The 18,749-nt window shown below is 39.0% G+C and overlaps 3 protein-coding genes across 7 annotated transcripts; 1 reads left to right on the plus strand and 2 right to left on the minus strand.

Moving 5' to 3' along the window:
- Window positions 1-209: 209 nt before the first annotated feature.
- Window positions 210-723, minus strand: pigbos1 (PIGB opposite strand 1). Its single transcript, XM_032560249.1, has one exon. It carries the CDS (start codon window positions 675-677, stop codon window positions 519-521), a length of 159 nt encoding a protein of 52 aa, XP_032416140.1. The 5' UTR covers window positions 678-723; the 3' UTR covers window positions 210-518.
- A 1,663-nt stretch (window positions 724-2,386) lies between these two features.
- pigb (phosphatidylinositol glycan anchor biosynthesis, class B) lies at window positions 2,387-7,710 on the plus strand. Its single transcript, XM_032560248.1, has 12 exons — window positions 2,387-2,770; window positions 2,877-3,000; window positions 3,341-3,458; window positions 3,551-3,655; window positions 4,407-4,537; window positions 5,171-5,311; window positions 5,390-5,441; window positions 5,504-5,715; window positions 5,792-5,856; window positions 5,927-6,146; window positions 7,275-7,452; window positions 7,527-7,710. The coding sequence occupies exons 1-12, from the start codon at window positions 2,659-2,661 to the stop codon at window positions 7,638-7,640; spliced, it is 1,572 nt and encodes a 523-aa protein (XP_032416139.1). The 5' UTR covers window positions 2,387-2,658; the 3' UTR covers window positions 7,641-7,710.
- Window positions 7,606-17,108, minus strand: ccpg1 (cell cycle progression 1). 5 transcript variants are annotated; one of them, XM_032560247.1, is made up of 12 exons: window positions 16,979-17,108; window positions 16,445-16,525; window positions 15,504-15,621; window positions 14,678-14,763; window positions 14,416-14,605; window positions 14,233-14,307; window positions 12,694-13,008; window positions 12,482-12,612; window positions 11,488-11,607; window positions 9,620-10,914; window positions 9,495-9,546; window positions 8,216-8,361 (listed from the first exon to the last, which is right to left on the minus strand). In XM_032560247.1, the coding sequence occupies exons 2-11, from the start codon at window positions 16,502-16,504 to the stop codon at window positions 9,516-9,518; spliced, it is 2,421 nt and encodes an 806-aa protein (XP_032416138.1). In that variant the 5' UTR covers window positions 16,505-16,525; window positions 16,979-17,108; the 3' UTR covers window positions 8,216-8,361; window positions 9,495-9,515. The 5 variants fall into 5 exon arrangements, with proteins under 5 accessions (XP_032416135.1, XP_032416134.1, XP_032416137.1 ...); XM_032560244.1 differs by lacking the exon at window positions 9,495-9,546 and having other exon boundaries at window positions 7,606-8,361; window positions 12,482-12,597; XM_032560243.1 differs by lacking the exon at window positions 9,495-9,546 and having other exon boundaries at window positions 7,606-8,361.
- Between the last annotated feature and the right edge of the window lie 1,641 nt (window positions 17,109-18,749).

An 18,749-nucleotide genomic window follows, 5' to 3' on the forward strand; every position in this document is an offset into this window, starting at 1 on the left:
TAAATATAACATTCACTAAATGTTTACAAGATGATTTTGCTTCCACATGAGATAATTTAGTGTCACTGGAATATTTTGTGTCATTCTTGTCAGACCTCTTGTCTGCATCTTTTACAGTAGCTCATGTATCTTAAGGCTCTAAGTGAAAGTTTGGCATAGAAAAACAAAACACTGGAGTGTATTGAAAACATTGAGAAAAATGCTGCCAGTCATGATTCACTCAACATGAGAAAACATTTTTATTTTTTAGTTCACAATTCACTTAACACCATTTGCATTTACAAATGATTTCTTACGAATAATTGTAAGGCAGGCGGGTGTTTAAAACTGAAGAGTCACAGCATTTTATATCATGTTAAAAAAGTGATGTCATAGAATAAAATATTTTATTTTATCATTACGCAGGGTAACCCATAATAGCAGAAATTTATCCACACTGGTTTGAGTTTTGTTTTGCTTCTAGTCCAACGGTTGTAATTGTTCAGTCTATGAAGTGTTTCCTGGGACAGGTGATATGCTCAGTCCGTGTCATTTCCTTTCTTTGGCACATCCTGGTTTTGGTGTTCAAGGCCCTTTAGTCGTGACTCAAAATAAGGTCTGTAGATGTAGATGCCACCAGCGACCCCGAGCACTGTGGCTAAGAGCAGCTGTGAGAACGGCAGCCTTTGTCGAAACATTACTCTTGTTTGACAAGAAATCCAAGTCTACAGACCCCAAACCATCCTGAAAAAGATGACAAACAGGTGAATTATGGGAATGGTTGAACAATTTCTGTGCTGTGTTGAAGTTTACATGCATAGCTTTTAAGACATTCTAACCTCACAGGCTGTGGAAGTTATCTGCTAATGCAATTTTTAAAAAAATCAAGGTCGATATCTGGTGGTATAAACCAGTATAACCACACTACAGATTTTTTATTTTCAAAAATGATACCAAAAATGAAAAAGTAGTGTGTACAAAACACATTCTCACAGTTTCCACATGTGAGACAGAAAGTTGGGTGCAGAAAATTAAATGCATTTGATAATCTGATCGTCAGTGTGTGCAGACACACTGACAAAACAAAAAGATATAAACAATAATATATATTTAAAAAAAACAAAAAAGCTTGCCCCACATCAAGCTGGGATGCAATACGAACTTATATCTAAAAATCTGTCATTCTAAAGAATTGGCATCTGCCAATCTTCCCAGGAGTGGGTGGCTTGGTGAATTCAGTCAAGGGTTGTAATTTAGAAATTGTATTAAAATCCTAAATCTCACTTTTTTACAGGCCTAAATTAGAATGTTTTATTTTTGACAGGAAGATTGGCAAAAATACTAAATAAGTATGGTTTATTTAAATAGGGTTGTGAGAAAAAAAATCCATCTTAATAAGACTCATACCAACTGTCAAGCACAGGAGGTGGAGGAAACCCAACTTTTACACACATTTTACTTATTTTAAAATAATAGAGCATAAATATACAAAATGTAAGACTCTGAACGGTGTAAAGCTTATCTGAAGTATAAAACCTAAAGATAAAGGAGCATTAATTCTTATAAAAGATAATTCACCAGTATTCAACAAACTCCAACAGCAGCACCGAAATCCCATCTTATTTTGAAAAGTCCCGACCGGATAATGCGTGTGTGACACCACCTTGACAATATGCTAACCTTTTCATTGAACAATGATCAAGCATGACATTTTTAACTAATGCAGAGATAATTATCTGCGACCTTCATCACTCACCAGTGAAGCACTTTATGTAAAGTGTCTGTAGTCACCAGACAGAAAAGGGGAACAGGCAAATAAAAGAGAGGAAAGGCGTTAAAAGAGAAAAAAGAAACGGGACACTTATGTACGGACGGATAGCATTCTTCTTCGTCTGTTCTGACAAGTCTAGAAGACGCACAGCGCCACCGAGCGAATGACAGGAATTAAAACGTGGGTCATAAGAGCAATGACAGAATCCATGTTATTTAATAAAAAAACAAATTTTTAAATAAAATTAGCCACAGTAAGTTTTACTAAGATAGAAAACATCTATTAAAAGTTGCATGGTAAAGGTAGCCTTTTCTTTCTTTCGTTCTCTCTTTTGTTCTTTTTTTTTATAGCAAAAATAAGATTTCGTTTGACATGATTGTTTATATTTGGAGTACTTGTTTTAATTAATAATTACAGATTTTTATTTGGTTCTAGATTTGGTTCTACATCATAATTTAATAGGTTAAAATGACCTATTAAATTATATTGTGTAATTTCAAGAAATATTTATTGTAGATGTATACTCTTTATACTATTTTACTTGAAGGACAAATAGAAACAAAACAATAGTAAGCCAATTTACTTACAATGAAAAAACTAAGCAGACTGGAAATACAAGAACTTTTACTTTGAAGTTGCGACACAACCAAAACACCGGAAATAAGCGTGAGTGCGGAAGTGTTGATGACCCTGTGCAATGTCTCCAAACTAGGAAGTTAAAGCAGATTAAAATGGTTTTTGTAGAAGTCAAATAAGCAGGGAAATTTACGGAGTTAACAGCTGCAACCTCGGGTTGTATTAGTTTATTTAAACTTTGCAGTACGGAACTTTCCCTGTGTTAGATTCTTCGGGCTCTCGGCCCAGTCGTGCTCTGACAGGTGAGCCATGCCCCCCAGCAGCACGTAAGGATGGAGAACCTGCGCTCTCGGCTGAAGCTGGGGAGCAAAGCAAAGGATGTGAAGCTGAGGAAACGGAGGTCCCTACTTTACTCCAAGGAGGATGGGAGACTTTTAAACCACGGTGCTGTGACTTATTCACCTCCATCTGCCATTGTTCGCTGCTGCTGCTGTTGAGTGCAGTCAGGAAATTCCTGTTCCCACTCAAAAGCAGTGATTTATCTCCACAGGTCTACTGAAGGTGGTTGTCTTCACTGTGGTGTTCAGGCTGGTTAACTGTGTCCTGGTTCAGACCAGCTTTGTCCCTGATGAGTACTGGCAGTCCTTGGAGGTGGCCCATCGGACGGTCTTTAAATATCCTTGGTCAATGTCCATAATTATTTAAATAAACATTTTAATAGCATGAATCAGCAGTTCAGAAGACAGATTTTCAAGTAGGCCCGTCACGATAACAAATTTAGCTGGATGATAAATGATATTGTTGATTTGAGACCATTTTGAAGTAAAATTGGTAATGACATAATAACACATTCTCAAAGATCAATAAACTTTAAAATATAATCACACGTTGTAGCATACAGATGTTTTGCACGAATAGCAGCAGTGGTGTCACTTTTGTTTTTGCATGGGAGAGATAAAAATCAGCATCTTGTTCTCTGGTTTTATTGTGGGATATTTTCTTTTATAATTAAACATATGGGTATCTGACCTGGGAGTGGAAAGCAGGAATCAGAGGATTCACATTTCCATTGTTCTTTGCCTTCCTGTACAAAATACTACACCTTCTAAACTACGACACAGTCCATCTCCTGGTGAGTTGCTCTATTTTATTCTCGGAACAACACTTTTTTTTTTTTTTGACTGCATGAATCATGGAGTTCATGTGGTTTTGTTGTGGTTTCAGATTTGGCTGCCTCGAGTAGCTCAAGCTCTCCTGGCTGCGTTCGCTGATGTGAAATTCTACCTGCTCATCCGAACATTGGAAACTGAGGACGTCTCAAGATGGACGGTAGGAAAACCTCGTCGTTGTCATGTTCCTCTCTCCAGGACACATTCCTTTCCGAATACAACAAACATCTGGAACCCGGCAAATGAATTAAAGCGAGAACAGCTTGTTCACTTATAGGTTCTTCTTGGATCACTCTGCAGTTTCACAAGGATCATACAGAGTCTTGAAAAGTCTGGGGTTTGCTTGTAATAGTTTACAGATTTGTTTAAGTGTGGGAAACGACAAACTGTGGAAAAAGTTCAGAATTTCAGGCTTTTTTCACTTCATGAAGTACAAAATCTAATCATGAATAATAAATGCAGGTGTTTTGACACTAATTTATGTTTAGATGACAAGTTCTATCTATGATTTGCCAAATCATATTTGTTCACAAATTAATAAAGCACTATTTCACTATGGTTTTTTTTCACTCTTGAAATTTTAAATTCAGGTTCAATGTGGGTCTTAAACAAAGTCTGGTTAAAAAGACACTGAAGTTTACAAACTGTGTTTTGAATATTGTGCACCCAGTCCTGATCTGGTAAGTCCAAAGGTTCTAGTTTGTGAAATAGAGCTGATCTAAGCTCATCCAGATGCCATAAAAGCAATGGAAAATCTTAAGACGTTTTCAGTAATTTGTTGTTGATTCATTGAATCCACAGTAAATAATCTTAACTCAAGTACAACAACGTTATAACAAGTGGGGGAACAAACATTTAGATTGAATCTGGAGAAATGTGGAGTTTTGAAACGAACCTGTTCTGGTTTCAAGTTCTTTTGCCACCTGTGCTCCTGGTTCTCCTGGTTCTGCTGCACCAGGACTCTGACGAACACCGCTGAGACCACCCTCACCTGTTTGGCTCTGTTTTACTTCCCTCTGCCGGGGTCCAAAACTTACAGCAGGTGAATGCGAGTTAGCACATTTAAGTTCACATTTTGCATGCTTTTGTTCTTCGTTTTAGGTCTCTACTGGTGCTAAAACAGTCAAATGCTTTAAAAAAAAACAAAAAAACACCAAGCTGTATTTTTTGGGAATAAATTAATGTGTTTTTGTGTCTGGAAAATGAGCCGTTATAAAAGTTAAGTCACATTCAACTGGCGTTGTGCTGTTACCTAGCAACCCCAGCCTGCCCTGGGGCGTTACCTAGCAACCCCTATGGAACTAGAACAAGTTTAGTCAGCTGGTTTTACCGCTGTGTGGATACTTACATCCAGAGAAGACGTCTGTATAATGTTAAAAAATGGCTGTGTATTTGCGCATTTGTTTGCAGCCATTTTGACGTAAACGTTGAGTTTTGGGGGCGTGGCCAGCAGAGGGTCATTTGGATTTAAAGTGACAAGAAGCCCTAAAACGTCTCATTCTGAAAGGAGCTAAACGAAGTCAGAACTGAAATCTCAATAACTAAGAATAATTTTGTGCAAAAAATGTTATGAAAATGTTTTCTATAGCTCATAGACCTATCCTCATCCATTCAAGGAAGCACGATAGGTCACCTTAAAGTGACTTTATTCCTCACTGGTTTTGTTATTTTCCAGTAAAAAGTACTTGTCTCTGGTGGCCTTGGCTGTGCTTGTGCGCCCGACGGCCCTGATTGTCTGGTTTCCTCTGCTGATGTGCCATTTCTGGCAGGAAGAGAACAAACTGAGACTCATCACTCGTCGCTACATTCCTATAGGGTGTGTGCTCTCAGCCTCATGAACGCGTAGCTGGGTCTCGTCTCCTTTCCTCACTGCTTCATGTTCTCTCATTTCCAGGATTTTGGCGGTTCTGATTTCAGCACTGATCGACTGTCTGTTCTACGAAAAGGTAAAACAGAGCCAGTAGCTTATATGTCTAGGTCAGATGGTAACAGCTGGTCTCTGTTCCAGTGGACTTTGGTGCAGCTCAACTTCATAAAGTTCAACATCCTGCACGGTGTGGCAGATTTCTACGGCTCCCACCCCTGGCACTGGTACTTCAGCCAGGGCTTCGCCGTCGTCATCGGCCCCCATCTTCCTTTCTTTCTACATGGATGCAGCCTCGCCTTCAGGAAATACAGAATCCTGCTGGCCACAGTTCTGTGGACTATTGTTGTTTACAGGTAATCTGAACTGACGAGTAGAAAAACATGATTGTGAGGTTTGCAGAATTAATTCATTAGTATTTTCTCTCCTCAGTTTCCTTCCTCACAAGGAGTTCAGGTTCATCTACCCTGTACTGCCGTTCTGCATGATCTTCTGTGGTTGGTTCCCACTTTTAATTAAACCCAGAGTGTTGGGATATATTCATAACAGAGGTGTGTTTTATCACAGGAATATCTTTGGCTCATCTCAAAGCGTGGCGGCGACCAGCTGCAGCCCTCCTCCTGGTATCCAACCTGGTTCTGGCTCTGTATACGGGTCTGATACACCAGCGAGGCACTCTGGATGTCATGAGCCACCTTCAGAGGCTTTGTGAGGTCAGCAGCGACTCCGCCCGCCCGCAGTCCGATGTCTTCTTCCTCATGCCCTGTCACTCAACGCCCTTCTACAGGTACACACACACCAAAACACCTCCAGCCCATCAGAGCTTTATAAGATAGACTGTTGTCTGAACTGCAGCAGAAGTTAAATAAGAACATACAACCTCCAAGAACATGGAGGGTGTAATGTTGTTGCACTAAAAATGGTGAGCAATATCTCTAAATATATATATATATATATATATATATATATATATAGATTAACTCAAATTGAATTAAGGTGGAAGTTTCTGAAGTTTAGCAATATAATTTTTCCCCATAACCATAATTAACTAGATTGAATGTTTTTTAAAATGCACATACAGCTCTGGAAAAAACTAATGACCACTTAAAATGATCAGTTGCTCAGATTTTGCTCTCTATAGGTATATGTTTGGGTGAAATGAACATTGTTCTGTTATTCTATGAACTACTGACAACATGTCTCTGAAATTCCAAGCAAATATTTTGTATTTATTTGCAGAAAATGAGAAATGGTCAAAATCACACAAAAGATGCAGTGCTTTCAGACCTCAAATAATGCAAAGAAAACAAGTTCACATTCATTTATCAACAGCAATACTAATGTTTTAACTCAGGAAGAGTTCAGAAGGCAATAATTGATGGGGAAACCAGGTTTTCAAAGGGGTTCAGTGCAGTGGACTCTTAATTTTTTTCCAAACTGTATATTCATAAGTTTTTGTGTTTTGCACCAAATGTGTCAAACTTTCTTGCAAATTTGGTGACATCTTATCTGGCTGTTAAAAACTTCTATGAACTCTACTGCTTTTAATCTTTTTATCCTCGCACTTGAAGCTACAAATCAGACATAAAAAAAGGCTCCAAAGCTCCACAGATGAACGATGGTATAATATATAGTAAATACTTTAGCAGGAAATACTTCTTAAATTAGATTTTCTTTTAGCAGATAGCATTTATTTAATGAAATCCCAGAAAACAGCAACAAGTGTTTTAGCACTAACAAGGGGATAAAATGGTTATTTTTCTTTTAGATCTAACAAAAGCATAAAAAAGACATGAGAAAAGCCCCATAAGTTGTGATGAACCACTACAAGAAGGTCTTGCTGCTTAGAAGACTCAGCTGGTTAAAACCTTTGTTATTTACACATGGCAGCTGACAGTCGTCTGTCTCCTCGTAGCCACGTCCACTGTCCTCTGAAGATGAGGATCCTGGAGTGTCCTCCAGACCTCGGAGAGGACGGCTATGCTGAAGAAGCTGCACAGTTTTACAGCAATCCTCTCCTCTGGCTCCGGACTGCCTTTCCATACAAATCCTCTCTGCCAACACATTTGGTTTTGTTTGACGTTTTGGAAAAGGTAAGGCACTAGCAAAGACTCTTTGTGCAAATGTCTGATGTTTAGATTAAACAGGTTTTGTTTTCTAACTGTAGGAAATTTCCACATTCCTGCAAGTGAATAACTTCACGAGGACAGCAGAGATATTTCACACTCACGTTCCCGAGGGAAGAGTTGGAGGAAGCATCTTTATTTATGAAAGGCACTGAAAGAACCCCCAGCAGAAACACCAAGGAAAATGTAACAATTTTCTACTGCAATAAATATTTTAAACTCCAATGTTTCCGTTTTAAAATCTCATTTCCAACCATAGTGAATTAGTTGTTGTTTTCCAGTCTTATCACAGAGAAGCATTTAAAGCTGAAATTAAACAAGCGGGTCCAGTTAAAACGAGGCTGAGGTGGAATGTTAGAAAACAACGTCTGAACTCTGAAAGCTGATCTTAACCAAAACACTAACTGTCTACAAACTAAACACCTCTAGGATTGAGTTTGACGTGGTATATGATTATAAGTTATGTAAAACTTTCCTTTTACATGGTACTTTGTTTCATTTTTTGTGAAGTATGTATGTTAATTTAGCAGGATTCATAAGGAAAGTGAAACCTTTACATTGTTAAACACAGAACAGCTCTGGGACATTCAGCAGCTCGACAAGGATTGTGCAAACTTACAAAAAAAATAGAGAATGTGCGTCAAAAATAAAACTCACAATTTAAGGGAAACCCTTATGAATTATTTTCAGTATTTGGGGTCAAAGGGCATTGGGCCCAGTTCGATTTTAACATCAGCCATGTGCCTGTCTGCATTTCTTCCTGATCGGCTCCACCTGCGACCGCAGTGAGGACGAGATTTGCCCCTCGGTTGCTTCCTCTGCTGGTGCTTCGCCCTCCACTCTTCCTTTGGGTCTTCAGGTCTCTGAAACGGCCCCCTGTGGAGTAGAAACAAAAAACAAATAAATCACCACCATGAGACACAGTTAAGAGTTTTATAAATTATGCTGCATAGGGGATGCAGAAATTCAGTGGAAAGTAAAACAGGTAAAGTACTCGTATATATATTTTGTCAAAATTACCACAAACTTTAACTTGTTTTGTAGGAATTTTATATGACAAGGCCACACAAAGTACCGTAGTACAAAATTATGAGGTGAAAGGAAATTTCTCATAAATTCAAATCTGAAGAGTGGTGTGCATTTGTATTCAGATCCCGCTCCTCTCTTAACACTCAATAAAATCACTTTCAGCTGCCATCTAAATAAAAAATTACTTAATCTCAGCATAAATGCAGATGTTCTATGAAGGTCTCAGAGTTCTGCTAGAGAACAAACAGCAAAATTAAGACAAAAATTAAAAACATGGCCCTCCATCTAAACCAGACGTGACCAAAGTAAAAACTTCAATTCAAGAACGACCCAAACGTGGCCGTGCTTCATCAAGATAGGAAATGGTTACAAAGTAAACACAAAGTTTTCATAGGAACTATCTCATCTGTTCAGTGACTTTTTACTCAACTTCTCATGAACACAGCTAATTAATTTAAAACCTGATCATTTGTTTATTTTTCTGTTTATTACTATTTTTATTCAATTATTTAACTTGCCTTTGAGTTTCTTTTTTTTATTAATTTTGTTCTTTCTTTTGTGCACAATGTCAATAAAATGACTCCTTATTCTTATTCAGCTAAGCAAAGTCAATGGCTTCAACTAACTCACTCACTCTCTGGTTGCCTAGCAACAACCTGTTGAGTAACTCACATTGCAGCAGTTTAAATTTTTTCCACCGTGTCTCATAACTGCTTAGAAAATTTTAAAAATCAACTGCGAGGAGTGAAAACTGGACCAAACAGGAAAGATCACCTCACCAGTTTGGCAGTATTTTAGGTATTTAAAACAAAAATAATTTATCGATTATTATTAATACAAACTGATATGAAACTCTTATACCATCACACATTTTTCGGCCACATCCTCCTGCCCTAATTAGATGGAGGCAGAAGACATAACTGTCTTGTGCTGCATCGTGTTTAATGTTTTCTTCCCTGGAATCAGATTTTATTCCTTACATTATTTTAAGTTAGAGTCTCTCAATGCAGGAATTCCTCAGAGGTTGCATGCCTGTAAAACAAACTGGTCTTAGCTTTGTGCACAGCAACATTTGGGAGGATATTTCAGTCTGCAGGGGACCTACCGCGGACCGTAGCTCCTGGCGTAGCCTTCTCCGAAGAAGTGCCTGTAGATGTAGTCGTCGAGGTCTCCGAACACGTCGCCGTCCAGGCCGTGGTATTCATGCATGTCGCTCAGGTAGCTCTCCACTCTGCCTACGAAGTCTGTGAAGAGCATGCGGTCGTGGATGAAGAGTCCGTTGTGAAAGAAGCCGTTGATGAACGTCCTGAGTTCGTTCCAGTGGTAGAAGTGGTCGACCTCCTGCTGCAGGTAGCTCTGCAGCAGGAGGTCGAACTCTTCGGCTCTGATTGGCTCTGTGGCTTTGTTGAAGAGGTTCATGGACTCCAGGTAGGCGCAGTCGAAGACGCCGGTGCATCCCTTCATGCTGCTCTTGTGGCTGCTCTCATCCTCGTCCTGGAGGACCTTCCCGGCTGATTTCCGTGTGTTGTGGTGGTTCTGGAAGGAGTCGGGTGTGCGTCTGGGTTTCTGCGCTCTGTGCTGCCAGCACTCCTCTGTGTTTGCTCTGTCACATTTCTTGCTGTAAAATCCCTGGGCTTTGTTGATGAACGTCGAGGCTGAATCTTTAAAGTGTCTGAAAGTTGATTTGACGGAGTCAGAGAACTTCCTCAGGTTTTCCTTCACGGCCTCCTTGGCTTTCTTAATCTGCTCCTTATGGTGGTGGACGAACTCCTTGGTGGAGTTTTTCACAGCATCGAACGTCTCCTTCATTTTCCTGGCCACTCCCTGTTTAGCTCTCCTCACTGTGGATTCTCGGTCTCCTTTGACCTTTTCCTCCTTGGTTTCCACGTACAGCCTTTCCCACAGGTCGGAGCGCTGCTGCTCGTAGCTCAGCCTCTTCTCCAGATCCAGCAGGCGTTTCTCCAAATCTCCTGCTTCTGAACCACTCTGCCTGTCAGAATCAGAGACGTGACTCCTCAGAGCGGTCAGCTCGCTCCTCAGTTCCTCCGTGACCTTCCTCTCTCTCTCCAGCTTCTTCCTCAGCATGTGAGCTTCAGCCGTCATGTCTTCCCTCTGAAGGTGGAAGTTTCTGATGTTCTGCTGCTCCTCCTCCAGCTGCTCTTTCAGCCTCTGGTTTTCAGACAGCAGAGAATCGGCTCCTGCTCCCCTCGCCTCCAGATCTCTGATTTGGGAGCGCAGGTTTCTCAACTCGTCCTGCAGGACGGACAGAGACTTTTCCTCGCGTGCCATGGAGCTTCTCAGCTGGATGTTTTCATCTGAGAGACTCTGCTGCAGAGACACGATTTCAATCCTCTCCTCCTCGGTCTGTTTCAGCATCTGCTCCAGGTTATCTCTCTGAACCTTGATGAGAAAAGACACATATTTACAGCTTGTCTAATACTTAACATCTAACTTTTTTTTTTTTTTTTAATATTTGTGAAACTGTCTTTATGTTCTGACAAGAGATAATCTGTGGGAAAAAAAACTGCTTTCTCTGACTTCTCCTAGTGCTAACTAAGAACAACCAATCAGAGACAGGAGGCGGGTCTTAGCGCTATCAATCACTCTGCTCTCTGCTATGCTACAGCTAGCACAGCCTGTCATGAATGCTCAGGCTAGTTAGCATAGCTTCCAATGACAGAGGACAAACAGTTTTCCTGTAACAAAGAGTTGTTTCTCCATCATTAGAACATTTAGCAATCAACACATGAGGATGATTGACAACGATCAGACACGCCTCCCGGCTCTGATTGACTGGTTTTGGTTGGAAGCGGTGGAGGAGATCGATTTTTTCACAGATTATCTGTCTCATATTATACTGTTGCAACATGGTGGCATTTTTAACAAATATGTCTAAAAAACATTTTTTTAATAAAAGTTAATTGCACCTTTAAAGTTCGGGTTACATGTCTGAACAGGGACAACTGGATTTACCTGGATGTGAACTTGTTTTGCTTTGAGCTCCTGGTTTTCTTCCTTTGCTTTTTTAATCACTCCCGAGAGCAAATTAATAACCTGCTGCTCATCGAGGTCATCTGGCCCAAAGTCGCTCCTCTGGGTGAAATAAAAGGTGTTTTTCAGTTCATACAATCAAAGCAGTATATTTAAATGATCCTGTTTTTAATTTTGACTTTATGCTTCCCACTGCTTACAGAACCTCTATCAACAATAAATTTGTGTCAAATCTGAAAAAAGTAATTCCAGTGTGAAGGCGACAGCACCACAGTGCTCCAAGTTGTTTCCATGATGTTTTTAAAGGGAATTTCTTATTCAAAATTCATACTTTGCACGTTTTCTTACTTCCATTTGGGTTTCAACTGCTTCTAAAATAGCCCACGCGCTGTTTCTTGGTAATAAGTTTAAATTTTTTTGGTGTCTGGAAAACAAGGTGTTTCAAAAACCTCCCAAATATTAAGTCACAATTGGCAGACACTGCACTGTTACCTAGCAACCCCAGCTGAGCCTCAGCCCCGTTACCTAGCAACTCAAATGGAACTTGATCATGTTTGGTTTTACTGCTGTACTACGACTTCTGGAAAAGACAAGTGTGACGTTTGTATAATGTTCAAATAAAAATTACTGAAAAAACCCAATAAGTGACAAATCTAGCGACTTTTTTCTGTTTGTTGGAAGGTTTTAGTGAGACGGTTTTATACTGTGTGGTGAAAAGCTGCACCATTTTAAAGAATGGGAAAATTCAATTGCTCAGGGATTGTACCAAAGGTGGCCAGCACTGACATGGTTTTAGGCAAAAATAATAAAGAACTCAACAAATTTACAAGAAAATATCCAAATTTGTACAGAAACATAAAGCTAGAACCCTAAATGATGTACCCAGACATTTTATCAGCATGAAAAAGTTGATTTAAGGCGTTAGTTACACTCTAAACTTCCTGTTCCCTCAGCGGTGAGGTGTGTATTAACTAACCTGCTTTGTTAAATGCTCATCTCTGATACGTTGCTCAAGTAGACCCCTCACATCCGGGTGTTCAATCCCTCTGGTTTTCTCCACAGTTTTTTGCCTTTCCTGAATCTGGACCGTGCCTGGAGGAGAGATTGGTAAAACGGATCATTTTCACATCACAACAGAGGTCTGTAACTGCAGGTCTGCACATGTTGACGTATGAAATCTGGCGTTACCATAGAAGTGTCCAAAGCCCATGCTGACGGCGATGATGAGGGCGAGCAGGATGCATCTGTTGAGGACGTTCCCGCCTCGGCTTTGCTCTCTGTCCTCGTTAGCAGCGTTTGGTCTCCCCTCCGCCCAATCAGGTTGCTGCTCTTCTTCACTGGACCACGACTCTGGCAGCACCTCCTCTTCCTCCTCTGGATCAGTCACGACGCTCGTGGTATTTTTCCTAACCCTTCGTCTTCGTATGACCGGAGTGGAGCTTCGTCCGACCTCGTCGTCGCTGCTGCTTGAGTTTGTCACCAGTGGTTGCTGCGCTGGGAAAGCTGCATTTCACATCAGATTATGACAAAGAAGAAAAGACACCAACGCACTATGACCCCAAGATTTGGGGTCATAAACTTCAGATTTAAAAAAATCTGAAGTTTTTTTTAAATCACACAGGCTTCAGAGAAATAAAAAACCTCTGAGAAGTTCACATTTAACCTGTTATTGCATAATATCGGCTATCAATATTTTCTAAAATACCCTAATTTTGTGGGATAATGTAAAGCCATTCCAGGTTTTTAAAAGGTAAAATTATCCATGTAGCATAAAGTCATGATGCGTTAGCAGAAAAACACCAAAGTGTAGTTACATGTAGTAGTTACACGTCAGTAAAAATTAGAAAAAGTTCAGAGTATCAATTAGGGGTAAGCATTTATTGTAATGTTTGTTATTGATTGTGACAATTTCTTGATTATAAAATTTTTTTTGATTTATTGGTGTCTCAATACATTTCAACTAAGGATGCTAAAAAAAAACTTAAATCATTGGAAATTAAATTTTTTACTATTTTCTCCACTGTTTGTTCCACAGGAGCATCAATAAATATCAGTAAATTTTTAAATATGTTAAAATGTAGTTACTGTGAGCAGCTGTTTGTGGCGCTATGAACGTTCACAGTCATATAGTTGAATATGAAATAGTTTTCCATCATCATTTTTGTCGTTATTATAATAATATCACAAAATATCAAGATAAAACTCTAAGTTCATATCGCCCACCCCTAGTATGAATACTTCTGTAAGGGACTGCATGTTAGGTTTTAACTACCAGGCTTGATGGGTGTATAAAACCCACAAATAAATATTTTGAATTTGTGATTCCAGTGGTTCAGATTATTTTTGGTGAATAAAAGAAACCTCAAAATCATAAATGTTTCTGTCTATCACTACACAACAAAGATGGAAGATCAATCAATCGTCTCTTCTAATATCAACAGGAAAGTGAATAAAGATAAAAGATAATACGAGGAGATCACTTTAGGGAAAATATATAATCATAATAAAGTTTATTGGATTTTCTAGTGTGTCTGGAGGGTTAAAAATTATAATGATACAAAATGTCACACTCATGCCTAAAATGTGCTCATGCAATCAAACACTAAAACTACCAGCCCACATTTTTCAGGCTTTTGAAAGGCACCCAGTGTTAGTTTGGTATGCTGCTAAACAAGGTTTGCATCACGTTACATTCATTTTGATTTAAATCAAGAAACGAGCCACTACCAGGGAGGCGACTCCTCAGGCGGTGACTCAAGTTCACCAGAGTTTGTTGAAGTTTCCAGCGACTCAACAACAAACCTGCTCCAGAAGAGGAACATTTGGTATTTGAATCGTTGCTGTCGACTGTTGAGGAGGGATTTAAATTATTTTGCTGAAGAAAACAACGAGGTGTGCAGTGAGTCTTACCCGTTTCTGCAGCAGTGAAGGTGTAATGACTGCTGCTGGAGGTGCCGAGGTAATTCTCCTCAGTGCTGCCTGCCTCTTCCAGTTCCTCCTCCTCTGCATGCTCGTCCTCCTTCAGGTCCCTCAGAGTCACAATGTCAGAGTGATCACTGGAGGAGAAGACTTGCTCTCTGACTGCAGAACCGTCTCTAGCCTGCAGACGGTCATAAAACTGTAATTCTGGATTATTCTGATATTTTCTGTGTATAAATTCAGCTCCTCTCACCTCAGGACCGCACAGTGTCTCATCTACAGCCTGTTCTCCCAGTGTGACATCTAGAGAATCAGCAGCTTTTTCTTCAACACATAGAGCTGGTAAAAATGTAAAAAGAAAAAAGTTCAGTATGATTAGAACAAGCCTTGGATAATAAAATCTGAATCAGCTTTATTAGCCAAGCTTGTGCACAGCAATTGTGCGAAGAAACTTTGTCAATTAAACAAAAATGTATTTAACTAAAATACAATGCTTAGATATAACTTCACAACTAACTAAACTTAAATACAAGATAAATGCAGATGTACATTTTATATACATAAAAAAAACACAAATAAAGCTAAAAAAGAAACTAAGCTATTTTGTTTAAAAGTAAAAACGAGAGGCAAAAGTTAAGGTTACCTCAGACAAATCATTTTACAAGGTAAATTCTCATGATTTAATAGTTCAATTGAATGGTTCATAACATATTAAAAATTCATGTTTTCTCAACTACATTGGCAAATTCAGAATTTAAATTTAGCAAAGAAGATGCAAAATAAAATGTTTTTGTGCAATGTTTACATTCTATATAAATTGGTAATTAGTAAAATACTCATTTTAAAGACAATCCACCAAGTAATCGTAAATAAAAAGGACACCATTGCTCTGATATCGCCTGCTGATGTCTCACTACCACTCTGCAGGCCGGGGATTGACATGAAAACACAGCAAATTTACTGCCTCAACAGTTTCTCTCACTCTGCTAAAAGTGTTTCTGCTTTTTATTATTTATGACCTTTAAAACCAGCACTGCAAGCAGGGCTATCTAAAGGACAGCATTTAGCCAGATATTTACCAGCAGATACAGAGGCCTGTGATTCCAGCAGCTGTGGTTCTTCCAAAGTGCGGCGCTCCACCAGCTCAGCTCCATATTCGCCCGCAGCCTCCGATCCCAGTGTCTCTATATCCGAGCCCTACAAAAGCACATCAGAAATACTGAAAAACTGGAAATGATGAAGGAATAGCATAGTTCATGCTTTATATGTACAGTTATAATAATGCCTCATCCATCCCTGAACCAATTTTAACTGTAAATATAGACGAAAAAAAAGAGACAAGAACCAGGAAATTTTAAACTCGATTATCCCCAACAGGTGGGGATAAACATTGAATTCTTTTATAAATCTTTAAAACTGTCTTTGTTGATCAGTACCCGTGTTTCCTTCAGACTGTGAGATAACAGTAGAGAGCAAGACTTTGAGCAGAAAATAGGAAGGCTAAGCAGAGGACCGCAAAGTTGCCCTGCTTTCTCTGTTTTAATATTTCTCTCCTAGAACATGACAACTTCTGAAATGTTAGGAATCTTTGGGAAATTTCATATTTAAACTAAGAATCTATACAAAGTAATACACAAGGGGTTTGTCCTTTTCTAAAGCTAACTAAGCTGATCGTGCTAATTTCAAATATAAGACACTAAAACCAGTTTAAAATATTAACTCCATAATTATGTTGACTTGTTTTAAAATATTAGTAAAACCCTGTTTTACAGTGAATGTTTTCAAACACACATACACACCCTGTGGTAGCACACAATTAATAATGAAAACTCATAGCAGGTAGGTTAAAACAAAAATATTTGTAATATATACTGTATGTGTGTGTGTGTGTGTTTTTCTTAAAGTGAGATCAGAGCAGTCTTAGTTACATCATCCACAAGAATCTGATTTGTGCCTCTCTAATTGTGACTGAACAACCATATGATGCATGTTATTAAATACTATTTTTATAACAGCTTACCTCATTACTGATAATGGTCCAGCCACAGGAGGACTCAGAGTCACTTGATGTTTCTGACATGTTTGTCAGCAACAACCAAGGCTGTAACGAACAAATAAAGAGTAAGCTTTCCGTTAAGGATGCTACTCGGAATAGAAAACATTAATAAGCATTTTTATTTTAGCCTCTAAATAAATTACAACCACACGGGTGAAACAGCGGCCTCATGCGGCGCTGCGATGTATTACATCTACAAGACTATGCGAAGCCACGCAGCCAGACAACAAAAACAACCATAAAAATCTCAGATATCCGCAGCTAACTCTGGAGCTAGTAACTACAGAACCCATTACTGCTGCCTCTTAACACCAAATAACAACATACAGCTGATTAATTTCGACTGGTTAAGTCGCTTAACATATTTATTATTAGCGTCACCCCACAAAACACAAACACAACATGCAATTACTGCGATGTAGACAAACGCCCATTGCTTTTTAAATGTGATTCATCCTCGCCAGATGCATGTAAAGAAAGAAAAACTGCTTGATTTACCTGTGTTTTGTGCGCAGCAGCTACACAGCTGTTTACAAGCTGCTCCACAGTTGCAATATTGCCAAAACCCGAGTTATCCGGTAACGGCTCGCTGCAGAGTCGACATTTTGGGGAAATGTAGTTTTTGAGTCGAATTACTGAAGAGGTACATAGTGGTTCTTGAAACCTACAGAACTACATTTCCCTTGAGGCCGCGCGGCTCAACGAGGACGCTGCAAGCGAATTTTGCTGCTGCGGAAAAAACATAAACAAGGAAGCGTGACGAAAAAGGCTGTTTACGTCGTTTAATATGAGCTCTAGACAGAAAAACAACACCTTTCCTGAGCTTCAGAGACCAAGTTATAATTATTCTACAGTTTAAGATACGCCCCAAAACACAAACAACTTAAACTACACGAATAACTAGCTAATTATGGTATTTTAGCACCTGAATGTGCTAAATTAGTACATTTTATATTTCTCTATGCAGAATAATTACAGGCAGGCATATAGATAGTTTTTCATTGAAATTACCCCAAAATAAAGACTCGTCAAGCTTACATCCAGTAGTGATCTGTCAAACTAAATGTAGGCCCACTGTGAAAATAGAAGCTGGGTAATGATGTATGGATTTTTCAAAGCCAAAACCAAATAAAAAAGCTGATTCTTGATCACATCCCAACAAGAATTGAGCTGCATTCATAATCCTAATGATTAATAACTTCTCACAAAGCTGCAAAACCTAAACTTTACATAACTGAGTATAGTCTTCTAATCGATAGGTAACATCACTGGTTGATGAAAGACATCTGTAGTGGCGATTGATTGTCAAACCAAACATCCAATAAAAGTTCCATCAGCCACTATAAGGCACTGGGGTCAAGATTCTGCACGCAGGCAAAAGAAGTTTAATGTCCAAACTTGTTGACTGTCTTGGTTGCTTTTATTTTCCTGTTCAGCAAACAATTACAATGTTCAAACTTTCCTTTGTTCTCCTGTCTACTTCTCTTGCTCTGGTAAAAACCAGAGGCCCCAAACCCAAATGCCTGCTGCTCCTTTACCAGGCCCCTACATTTATAGAAAGTGGACTGACCCACCTTACTTCCTGTCTGACTCAGAAAGAATAAATAAGAAAAAATAATAAAACAAAAGATAAATAGAATCAACAATTATTAACCTGCAAATGAACTCTGTAAATAATACAAAAAATAGAAATTAAAGAATAAACTAACAAAATTCAAATGGATAAAGAAATAAAGAATAAATAGCTCCAACAACATCATATTTGAAAAAAGCAGCAATAGTTCAAGATCTTTATTTCAAGATATTTATTTATTTATTTATTTATGTATTGGAATATTAAACTTGAAAACAACTTCGCTGCGGTAGTTTTAAGGGCACAAACTTGCACTAATGGAGCACTAATGAAGTAGCCCGCTTTGGTTTGTTTTGGAGCAATATGGGGGCATGGTGAACTCTTTATGACCTAAAAAAATAATGTTTAATATCTCACAAGGAAAAGCTGCACAAACGACAGTTTTAATGGCACAAACCTGCACAAATGGAGTAGTAATGAAGTAGCCCACTTTGGTTTGTTTTGGAGCAATAAGGAGGAATGGTGAACTCTGGTGAACTCTGGATGACCTAAAAAATAGTTTTTAATATCTCAGAAACCAAAACTGCATAAATACGGTGGCCCTGAGGTGCAAACCACTTCAACAAAATCAAAAACACAACAACATTAGGGTCACCGTACACAAACGACAGTTTTAACGGCAGAAACCTGCACAAA

The sequence above is a fragment of the Xiphophorus hellerii genome, chromosome 4 (assembly GCF_003331165.1).
Source record: "Xiphophorus hellerii strain 12219 chromosome 4, Xiphophorus_hellerii-4.1, whole genome shotgun sequence".
In the NCBI taxonomy this organism is placed as follows: Eukaryota; Metazoa; Chordata; class Actinopteri; order Cyprinodontiformes; family Poeciliidae; genus Xiphophorus; species Xiphophorus hellerii.

Excerpts from the sequence above, each read along its gene's own strand:
- ccpg1 (XM_032560243.1), bottom strand. The coding sequence starts at position 16,504 with ATGTCAGAAACATCAAGTGACTCTGAGTCCTCCTGTGGCTGGACCATT. Across the intron at positions 15,622-16,444 it reads GGACCATTATCAGTAATGAG|GGCTCGGATATAGAGACACT; the intron begins GTAAGCTGTTAT and ends GTGCTTTTGTAG. Across the intron at positions 11,608-12,481 it reads ATGAGCATTTAACAAAGCAG|AGGAGCGACTTTGGGCCAGA; the intron begins GTTAGTTAATAC and ends TATTTCACCCAG.
- pigb (XM_032560248.1), top strand. The coding sequence starts at position 2,659 with ATGGAGAACCTGCGCTCTCGGCTGAAGCTGGGGAGCAAAGCAAAGGAT. Across the intron at positions 3,001-3,340 it reads GCCCATCGGACGGTCTTTAA|ATATGGGTATCTGACCTGGG; the intron begins ATATCCTTGGTC and ends TTATAATTAAAC. Across the intron at positions 5,312-5,389 it reads CGTCGCTACATTCCTATAGG|GATTTTGGCGGTTCTGATTT; the intron begins GTGTGTGCTCTC and ends TCTCATTTCCAG.
- pigbos1 (XM_032560249.1), bottom strand. The coding sequence starts at position 677 with ATGTTTCGACAAAGGCTGCCGTTCTCACAGCTGCTCTTAGCCACAGTG.